At 36.1% G+C, this 11,220-nt stretch overlaps 1 protein-coding gene across 2 annotated transcripts; it reads left to right on the top strand.

Annotated features, from left to right (window-relative positions):
- Positions 1-2,586: 2,586 nt before the first annotated feature.
- On the top strand, positions 2,587-10,598 carry LOC130409863 (GTPase IMAP family member 9-like). Of its 2 annotated transcripts, none has more exons than XM_056734072.1 (3): positions 2,587-2,721; positions 7,623-7,679; positions 7,931-10,598. In XM_056734072.1, the coding sequence occupies exons 1-3, from the start codon at positions 2,673-2,675 to the stop codon at positions 8,800-8,802; spliced, it is 978 nt and encodes a 325-aa protein (XP_056590050.1). In that variant the 5' UTR covers positions 2,587-2,672; the 3' UTR covers positions 8,803-10,598. The 2 variants fall into 2 exon arrangements, with proteins under 2 accessions (XP_056590050.1, XP_056590051.1); XM_056734073.1 differs by lacking the exon at positions 2,587-2,721 and adding an exon at positions 5,287-5,406.
- The last annotated feature ends 622 nt before the right edge of the window (positions 10,599-11,220 follow it).

Below are 11,220 nucleotides of genomic sequence, written 5' to 3'. Positions count from 1 at the left end.
ACTAATTTCCCGTTGCTTTTTCTTGTTTAATCAACTTTTTGGAATAGAAGTTGTATTGATTTATAACTAATTGGAGTGACAAAAAAATTATTTGAGGTTATTTGGGAACATCCGTTTTTCTTGAGAGGTGCAAAAGAATTAGCTTTATAACATTAGTTGTCACAGCATGGTCAAGTTTACCTAATGAACAACACACATGTTTTGTTATTGACTGAATATATTAAAAATAATTCAAATTTGTTCTCTGAAATTAAATAATATATTTTGATTTTGACTCCAATTGATATAAATTTTGAGCAAATTACTGTTTTCTCAACTCAACTCAAATCAATTTATGTAGCATTTTTTACAATTTTCATTGTTACAAAGCAGCTGTTCATATGACATATTGACGACAAGTAAAACAACTAAAGTCGTAGACCTGTAAGAACAAGGAAAAGGTGAAAACACAAAAGACAGAAATACAAATGCTCCACACACACAAAATGCATACACACACATACAAAAACACACATTTGAGATAAAGGAGAGAGAACCACAGGTCAAATGTTAAACGGAAGTTGGGTCATGCACTTAAAGCTTAACATTGAACACACAAACCTCAATTATGGTAACAATCAATGACCATCATTCATTAAAAAAACTCTAAACACAACAGATTACAAACAGTTACAACGATATTAAAGCATAAATGTTTCCAGTAAGAACTAAAACACTAATCTTTAATAGAAAAACACAGAATAGAACATGCTGCACATGCATCTTGGGAACTTTCAAAATCTTTTAACATTGATTCAATTATTTTCATCTGCTCTCCTACTATCAGGAAGATACGCACAGGTGTGTAGCTGCTTAGGATTGAAGTGAAACTCTGGAGCACACCGGCCTCGAGGACTGAGTTTGGGCACCCCTGAGTAAAATACTCAAGTACTATACATGGCTGCTATAATAATAATGAAACTCAATACAAGTTCTTGCCCTGCAATGGGTTGGCACTCCATCCAGGGTGTATCCTGCCTTGATGCCCGATGACTCCTGAGATAGGCGCAGGCTCCCCGTGACCCGAGGTAGTTCGGATAAGCGGTAGAAAATGGATGGATGGATGGAATACAAGTTCTGTCAAACAGGAGCACAGAAAGGTATTGCTTTTGGGATAAATCTGGGCCAGAATTGAAATGAACTGTTGCTTATATTTGATTCAGCTCCACTTTATTTGTTTTGATGTTTGACGTGTGGCATAGCTTTGGCATGCCTGTGGCCCAAATCTGGCAAACAGGAGCGGACTGCCTAAGAATCATCATTCCATGCGATGTGTGGGCCAGATGAGGTGGTATGTCGAGTAAGGTGTGGCCCAGATTTGGGCCGCTAAAATTTGCTATCTGGGAATGGAGTACAATTAATAATAACATGCATTTTATTTTGGTGGAACTTCGTTCTCACAAGACGCTAAATTATTTTTAACCCAGCACTGTGTCAGAACGGGATGAAACCATTTGAAATTAATCCAGCTTTTAAGAGTGTATTATTTAATGAGTATGGTTGGACCATCAAATTGAAATAAAAAAGTCTGAATTCAGGCTATTTTTCTTAAACATCCAATTTTTCTATTAATCAATACATTTTGTGTTTGTGAGAAGATGAAAATCATGTTGTTGGGAACAAGGGGGACATTTCTGATAAATGGGGAAAGTCTTAAGAAAGTATGGAAATGATAAAGATCAGAATTGAAAGCAGCATGAATCACACAGCAGGCATCTCAGTGATTGGGGTTTTTCACACTTGACTGGAAAACACGGTGTTCACACTTTAAGTCATTTTACAGTGTCAGTCTAAACCAATGAATCAAACACGCCCCCTAGTGGCTGATTCGTGGCATAAAGAATTCACACAACTGATGATTGAAATGTTCAAAACAAGGAGACACTTCTCTACACCACACCACTTAATTAAATTTATTGCAGTCTTACGTAAATGTATTTACAATATATCGTCTTTCTCACATCCAGTTTGATGACCAGCAGAAACACATGAGGACCGGGAGCAGACATCTCCATGCACTTCTTGATCACATCACACTACTGGTATGTATCCAACAGTCCCGGAGTGTCGATTATGATTATGGAGTTGTCACCCACAATGGACTATTGATTTTAACACGTTGTTGCAGAAGTGTTTAGCAGAGATGGCCATTTTAGTCCTGCGGAGTCTCTGCTCCTCATCCCTCATCAAACACACCTGAAGCAGCTGATCAAGACTTTCTGGACCAAAGGTTTTCAACTCCAGTCCTCTGGTCCTCCTGACAGAGTGTTTTGCATTTGTCTCCATATAAATCACCTGACTCACCTCATCAGTCTAATGACAGAATGTTTGAAATGTCTCCATAGTGATCTAACTAACAATCTGATGAGCTGAATCTTGTGTTTCACAAACACTGATTACAATGTGGTGGAGGATTTACTTTATATGACATTTATTTGTTCTCTTGACTCTCATTAAGAAAGTTTCTCATGTGACAACTTTATAATTACAATTCCATTTCGAAACCCCAGCAGTCTCTGAAACCCATTACAGGTGAGTGTGTTCTTTGGATCTTTAAATGTACATTATGACATTGTTTGAATGATCAAAGGGAAGAATCAAGAGCACAACTTGATCAAACACTCATCACCAGAATGGTGTTTTTTCATGGTGGTTCCTTTCTATCAGGGTTACGAATGAAAAGTGAGTTATTTGCATTATCAACGTTATCTTTAGCAGATAATTTTTATTTAATATAACAGATAATTTTGTTTATCTTAGACATGACAGCTCCTTCAAAATAAAATGAAAAATTGAGTTTATCCTAAATAAAGTAAATGCTACTCTACATAGTTTTCATTGTGTGTGAAACACCTAAATCAACTCATCAGAGTTTTAGTTAGTTCATTTTAGAGACATTACAAACATTCTGTCAGTAGACTGATGAGATGAATCAGGTGTTTTATATGGAGTCACGTGTGAATACTTTTACAAATCCAGTTTGAGTGTTGATGTTCAGAATGTTTTACAAGTCATACAAGATGACACCATTATTTGATGTTTTCTCTTGACTGTTATAAATGTGCTTCAGATAGACACTATTACAACCAACACAATTTTTACCATAATAAATCATGGGTAAGAGCCCAACTAAAGGAAACACTAAACACTATTATGGAGACTCTTATTGATGGTGTTTTCTTTAGCGATTTTGTTTTTTAACAGCAGATAATTCTCATGAATGACTCACTATCTGAATCGACATGAAATCACATGAGTTATTTGATGTGTTCCACTAAATACAGGGTTACAACCACCAATCATTGTATGACATCACATTATCTCAAAAGTGAATGACAGAATTCCTCAAATGCTGTGTAAAAATGTTCCACCGTAAGTGTCCACAGTACTATGGCTTTTATTCTAGGTTTTGACAGAGCTACTATATCGCTAGTAGCCTACAGCAGTCTCAGTCTGTTTTGAAAACAGCAATGCAATTCAAGCTTAACCAGAGTAACCAGCTCTGTTTTTTTACCTCCATGACACTGCTGTCCTCCGGTGCAGCAGACACATTTGAATCTTTTGAATAGTGTTCGATTCATTTTACACATTTGGCAGCGTCGGACTTTAGAGCCCTTCGTTTGGTTTCTCTAACGTTTTCTGCACCGCTTTTCCTTTTTTTATGGTCCATTATCTAGCTTTTACAGAGGATTAGCTCATCTCGCACTGTCCCTCCAGTCTCCCTCTGATGAATGGCATGACTGAATGGCCAATTCTGATCTCATGGTCATGCCGGCACCCAGATAGCCAATTGTTGCGGCCCAAATCCGGCCCACTCCCTACTCCCCATATTTGGACCACATACCACATTGAACGACGGCCCTTGGGCAGTCCACTTCTGTTTGCCAGGTTCGGGCCACAGGCATACCAAAGCAATGCCGCATGACAGCCGAAAACAAAACAAATAAAGCAGAGCTGACCAAAATAAAAGCCACAGTTATTTCAATTATGGCCCAGATTTATCCCAAAACCAACACCTTTCTGTGCTCCAGTTTGACAGAATTTGTATTGAGTTTCATTATTATTATAATCATGATTGAGTTATGAGTGATGAACATCTGCTGTTAAAAAACAGCATCACTGCAGAAAAGATCAACAAAAACAGAAAAAAGTATATTTACCCAGAGAAACACAACAACCACAATCTGAAATACAACCCAGCTGACTCATTTCTGTTATAAGAACTTTCCTCAAGAGGTTTTTCATGTTTTAAAACATTCAAAATGTCAGCTTTATGTCTTAATGGCAGGGTGTCCGATTTCCGAATTAAGCTTGTTTAGACAAAGTCTGGGCGAGTACCAAAACAACCTTGTAGCATATCAGCAGGAAGGTGTACAGTGCACAGCACGGACATTATTCGAGCCGAACGCTGATGAAAGCAAAAGATGGTGTAGAGGTGTGTCTGTTTTGGTGATTTGAACATCAACAACGGCTAAGAGAAATCAGACATCCCACCATTAAGACCAGCTGACAAAAGTCACTATCATGGTGATCAGATCATGATTTTCTCGAGTTGGGCTCTTGACCCCTCGGCTTCTTAAAACTGCCAATGTGTGCTTTTAAAATGCGTTGTGGCAACATATAATAATATGATCTAACAATGGCAGTTTTCATTGAGATTACTATCATGTTGAAATTCTATTGATAGTTGTCATCTGATTGCTGTGCTGTCAGTCCAGCAAGAACATTGTAAGATCTTGTAGTTTGATTACATTCTGCTGTCTAGAAAGATTATTTTATAATAGAAACCATCAAATATTTACACTACACACACAGACAGACATGAAGAATCAGTGTATGAATCTCAACCATGGTGACAATCACCAAATGAAAACTTCATGCTGCTATGTGGGCAATTGCTGAAATGTATTATTATTAATATAAGTATTATTGTAACCATAGTGAAATTGTGCAAGCAAAAAAAACAGTCCCGTTTCGGGCTGTACAATTTTTTTTAACCTTTATTTTAATCGTCTGTAAAAAAATATTTTAAAATCATCCCTGCCCCTCTGGAATTTCCTGCCGCTGTGTCAGGGGGTTCCCGTGGAACAGGAATGATAACCCTTGAGGTAAAAGACTTGACTTGCTCCCTCCTCTGTTTGTCATGTTTTGATTGGCTATGGTGCTTGTGTTACTTCTGGTCATACGATTTCCCTGAAAGAGATTTGAGCACCTGGCATGAAGGTTTCACTTCAGCTTGAAGCAGATCTTAGAGAGAGGAAGTCATAGACAGACACATAATAATAGAAAGAGGTGACTAAATAATTTATTCTCTCAGCAGAATTCAGTAAATTGCAGTTGTAACAGGAAAAATGAGTGGCGACATAGGTGAGTACATTTATATGTTTACATAATTTGCACCTAGAAATAATTGGTGAGTTTACTTCAGAGGTGTACAGTACTTGAGTATTTTACTCAGGGTGCCCAAACTCAGTCCTACAAAACTCATGACTCCCAGCATGCATTGCTGTTGATCTGTTTGTCTCAATTAATTGGATTGTCACCATTGTTCAGATTTGTTTGAAGAGTGTTGATGTCTTAGCGTGTCAGTATTAAATATTTGGTCACAGTAATTTTTCACTTGTAAACCAGAACATTTCAATCAGTCATGAAAAATAAGGTTCAAGATAATATTGTATGAGTTCTCATTCTTTTTTACAGGTTCATAGTAAAAGTTCTTTGCTCCTGCTCTACTTAGCATGTCTTTCTTTATAAATGCACACGTTCTCACAGAAACACTACTGTAAGCACTTAAAGAGGAGCTAGAACTGAATCAATAAGAGTCAAAAGGTCAACTAAAGCAAACACTCATTATAGTAATGGAGATTTGATGAAACGTCAGCATGTTTTTAACATTAATTTCAGGGACACTCTGCACGATACTTTTATTATGAATCTGTAATAAAGATGGTAAAATAATGAATCCGATCTTTCATGACTGATGTAAGTGTTCTGGTTAACAAGTGAAAAATTACTGTGACCAAATAAACACAATTCATAAATTCATTTATCACTATCACATTTTCTTTCTAGACATCTAAGTACAATCAAATACCCTGAACTTATGTTCTTTCAGGATCAACTGCATAGCACTCAAACCACACGAGTGCAATGACTCAATTTACAACATCACAGTGGTTTCAATGGTTTCCTACCAATAACATTTGTTTAGATTTACATTTGCTCTGCCATTATAAGTGCATATTTCTCAGATCTAACAAATCAATTTTTTAGGGTCAAGAAGGAAACACTGATCACCACGACGTTAACATTCAAACTCATGCAAACACAATATATTTTTCAAACATATTCAAATACATGCAAAACCTCTCAGGAACGTTCTGATAACAAACTTTTGTTAGCTGGGTTGTATTCCGGGTGGTAGTTGTTGTGTTTCTTTTGGTAAATTATTTTTTTTCTGGTTTTGTTGATCTTTTCTGCAGAGATGCTGTTTGTTAACAGGAGATGTTCATCACTAATGACTCAATCATCACTATAATAATACTGAAACTCAATACAAATTCTGTCAAACAGAAAGGTGTTGGTTTTGGGATAAATATGGGCCAGAATTGAACTGTTGTTTATATTTGGGTCAGCTCTGCTTTATTTGTTCTGATGTTTGACATGTGCCATAGCTTTGGCATGGCTGCGGCCCAAATCTGGCAAACAGGAGCGGACCGCACGAGTGCCATTATTCCACACGGTGTGTGGGCAAGATGAGCTGGTATGGGGAGTAAGGTGTGGGCCGGATTTGGGCCGCAAAAAGTTTGGTTTGGTTGCTATCTGGGTTTGGCCCGCAGTATGTTTTCTTGCGCGTTTGAATTTATTTCATCACATTTGATTTGACCTGAACGCACAGAGGTCAGTGCTCTGAAAAGATTGAGATGTGTAAGTTCTAATGAAAAGAGGAAGTAAACAATGATTCCACGAATGCTGGCACAGCAGGATAAACATCATCCTGGAAGAGACCTGGTTTGCGGGAAACACGTTAACTTGTGTGCCTCAGTTCACGTCAAGATTAAAGTTCATTACTGTTGCAATGGTCAATTTAGTGTTTTTGCTTTAAAGAAAAGCTGTGAAAACAAGAAAACAATTATAAAGCTCAACTTCAATTCATTATGATTACTGGTTTAAACAATTTTCTATATAAAATGTATCTAATATATTATATTATTATTTATTTAAATTTCAAATTTTAATTTCAAGGTCAAACTTCTGTGTACCTCAGTTAATTATTAAGTATTATAAATGTATTTAATGAAAGTAATGGACTTAAATAGGGTCAGGATCCGCTCCCACACACATTTATGGAAACACCCAAAGTTTTAATTGGTTAGACATAAAGTGTCTTTATTGTATGACGAACATTTCAGATTCAGATAAATGAGTGGAAGGGGGATTATATTCGCTTTTAACACTGTAGCTGTCGAAATGAGTAACAAATCCTTTTTTATTTACTTATTATGTTATAGTATACATATTATGTGATGTATAAACAAATATAACGTTAGTTTAAACATTTTGTTTTTTATTTTTCTGTACAGAATATTTTTCCAGATTCTATGACTCTGAGTCAGATACATCACAGACTTCATTATACAGTAAGTATTTCACATTATTCTTGTTTGCGTTTTTCTGAATTTCTGTTGATTATAAAACTCCTATATTGTTTCACATGTCAGAACACGGTACATAACTGTATTTACTCAAAAGAAGACAAATATACAAATTAATTTATTAAATATATGAAACCACAGTTTTAGCAGATACAGTTGCATTATTTACTAAATAGGGGAACGTTTGTCAGTAAGTGGTCGGTATACAATCTGAAGTCTATTTGTTATTGATTCAGATCCAGATTCAGATACAGATTCAGAATCAAATGCAGATTGTGATCTGAGGATTATTCTGGTGGGTAAAACCGGAACTGGAAAGAGTGCCACAGGAAACACTTTACTGGGACAGAAAGATTTCAATTCAGACACCTCACCTGAGGAGGTCACGACTGAGTGCAGCAGACGTTCTGCCACAAGAGAAGGGAAGAAAATCTGTGTCATTGACACGCCGGGATTTTGCAGCACTGCAACAACTGACAAAGTAGGCAAACTGAAGACACATTTGGAGAGATGTGTTAGACTGAGTGTTCCTGGTCCTCATGTCTTTCTGCTGGTGCTCAATCTGGGTGTGAGATACACAGCCGAGGAGGCAACCGCCGTAAAACAGATCCAGGAGAACTTTGGGAAAGATGCTGTAAGATACACCATCGTTCTGTTCACTCACGCTGAACAGCTGAGACGTAAAACATTAAAAGAATACGTAGAAGAAAGCAAACATCTGAAGATGCTTACAGACAGCTGTGGAGGCAGATATCACGCATTCAACAATGAAAACATGGCCAACAACACTCAGGTCAGAGATCTTCTGAAGATGATTGAGAAAATGATAAGGGAAAATGGAGAAGAGTATTACACAAATGACATGTTCAAAGAAGCTCAGAAGAAGATTAAAAGAAAAAAAACTTTGAAAAGAGCAGGAGATGTTGCTTTAGGAGTTGGATCAGCAATAGGAACAGGAGCGGCTATAGCAGGAGGTGTTGTGTTGGGTGTGACTGAGGCTGTGGCTTTACCTGCAGTCGTTTTAGCAGCCGGATGCGCAGCCGGGGTGGGGTTGGGTGTCAAACTTGTCGTGAACAAGGTCAAAGAGAAAAAAGAGAAAGAAGGCTAAACGTATAGATATTTCATTCCATTAATAAACATGCAGGTTTTGTTGTTGAAAACTAAATAGTTCCTGTATAACACCTGAACAGCAATGGATTTATCTTTTGTCTTCTGTGCTTTATACTCTGCTGGGAGCATATTTGAGTCCACATTTTTAAAGAGTTAAAGTAACAGTGAAGCCGAATTTAAGCAAATGTGACCTGGGACAACAAAACTAGTCTTATATAATAGTTAATAATTATTTAGTTATATAATACTTAACTACAGAATAATTAAGTTTTCTGTGGATGTATGGATTGTTAGGATAAGACTGTATGTGGTGGAGATACAACCATTTAAATGCCCTTGAATCTGAGGGAGCAATAAAAAACAAAATATTAAGAAAATCCCCTTAGAAGTTGATAATCAAAGTTGCTGTAGCAGGCCATCCACTCGCAAAAATAAAGTTTTTATATATTTAAGGTAGGAAATGTGCAAAATATCAGATTTTTGGCATAAAAGAAAAATCGATTAATTTGACCCATACAATGTATATTTGTCTTTTACTAAAAATGTTCCTGTGCTACTTAAGACTGGTTTTGTGATCCAGGGTCACATTAAGATGATTAATGAAGTGATGATTAATTGTTGCTTTTAAATTTCTTAAGAGTATACTTTCATTAAAACAAGATCACTCAGAGTTAGTCACGAATGCAAAATTAAGACTGATATTAATGAAACACCTCTACGCACGTAAAAATGTCACAACTGTACCAATTATCATCAATATGTTTCATAATAATATTGCTTTTGTTTGACTGTTTTTAATGTGCTTCATAAATACTTCTTAACAGCTAATCTTAAAATAAGAAAAGATAAGACACTAACTAAAGGAAATACTAAACACTATTAGGTTGACTTCTTGTTGTTCATGTTTTCTTCAGTGATTGATTTATTGATGATTAACACCAGCTGATAATAATTATCACTTCATTAATCACCTTAATTATCTCCTTAACTTTAACTCTCGTAACATGTGGACTGAAATATTTTCCCAGCAGAGTTAATTTTACTCCGGGATTTTTGCTCTTTACCTTGTACTGTACAGAAGGTTATGTTGAGGTTGTGCTTTTGGAGTTCTGCTTGTTTTCTTTTAAACCTTTCTGAGGCATTAGGGATGTCGTTTAGGGGTAAACATAGTTGGAATTTTGTTCTGTTGCATTCCTTTATGTTGACAAAGCAAATTTAGAAAATGATTTATGATGAAAGCTGTAAAGTGACACATTGTAAAGCATATTTTAAAAAGTAAATGGTCACAGCACCGTGACAAAGTTGAGTCAGGATTGACAGTTTTACTATGGGCTTTAAGGAACATTTTGTCATGTTATTCTTAACTTTCACAAATTCTCTCACAAAAGAACTCTTCTTGTTCTCATAAGATGTTTATTAATCTTGTCTTCATCTAACAAAACTAGACTTGCCAAAAACTCACTGGTGTTGAGAATAAATCTAATATGTTTAATAGATTGTATTCAAAAATGTCATTTTATCTTCTTTGATACGTTGTCTCAGCTCCAAATTTGCTGAGGGGTATTCCTCAGAGAACGTGTTTGTAGAGGCTCAGGATTTTTCTGCAGGAGACATGAGTAAAGATCGCATTGAAGAACCACCCGCCCAAAAATGAGATTGTTTCTGAATGGTTGACACTGACAGTTGCCAACAATCACCAGTTTTCAGGATTGAATATGAGTTATGAATGTTGTAAATCAAAAGTAACATCAAATGTTTATAAATCTTAAGTGGAACAAAATAAACATGCACAGCAAACTCGTCGCTGTTAAAACAGGATAAATGAACACTATCGAAGTGTGGATTATATATACACTTTGAGAGTTAATTTGACCTTTTTTAACACTTGCGATTTTGCTGCGTGGTTAAATGTTTGACTTCAAAGTGTAAAAGACTTCAGTAGCAACTTGGAAATTCTATTTTGATTTGGATTGATTTGGATATTTTTTATTTTTGCTTATGTAAATAAAGTTCATCTAAATACGTCTGATTACTTCAAGTGGAATATAAATTTCTTGATCCAACTGAGATTTTTCACTAATTTTTTCAGTGTGGATGTTTGAAAAGCATAACCGCAAAACCAGCCTGAGTCATTCATTTATGGACCATGGTTTGTCCTTTTTGACCCAGCTCTGGCTTGTGTGAGTGTATGTCTGTTACACATTTACATTTACATTTAGTCATTTGGCAGACGCTTTTATCCAAAGCGACTTACAGTGCACTTATTACAGGGACAATCCCCCTGGAGCAACATGGAGTAAAGTGTCTTGCTCAAGACAATTTTTAAAAAATTTAAAGGATTTTTCTCTGATATTTTATTATTTATTCATGTCATTCAGAACACGTATGTGAGTCTATCAACAAAAATATATTTTGT

Source organism: Triplophysa dalaica, chromosome 2 (genome assembly GCF_015846415.1).
Source record: "Triplophysa dalaica isolate WHDGS20190420 chromosome 2, ASM1584641v1, whole genome shotgun sequence".
NCBI classification, from domain to species: Eukaryota; Metazoa; Chordata; class Actinopteri; order Cypriniformes; family Nemacheilidae; genus Triplophysa; species Triplophysa dalaica.
Note: the sequence above shows the minus strand (reverse complement) of the source record. Positions and strands in the feature narration are given on the sequence as shown.

Bases quoted from the DNA above. Each gene is read 5' to 3' on its own strand.
- LOC130409863 (XM_056734072.1), top strand. From the start codon at position 2,673: ATGGTGTTTTTTCATGGTGGTTCCTTTCTATCAGGGTTACGAATGAAA. The intron at 2,722-7,622 runs GTGAGTTATTTG...TTTTCTGTACAG, and splicing joins ATCAGGGTTACGAATGAAAA to AATATTTTTCCAGATTCTAT. The intron at 7,680-7,930 runs GTAAGTATTTCA...TTATTGATTCAG, and splicing joins ATCACAGACTTCATTATACA to ATCCAGATTCAGATACAGAT.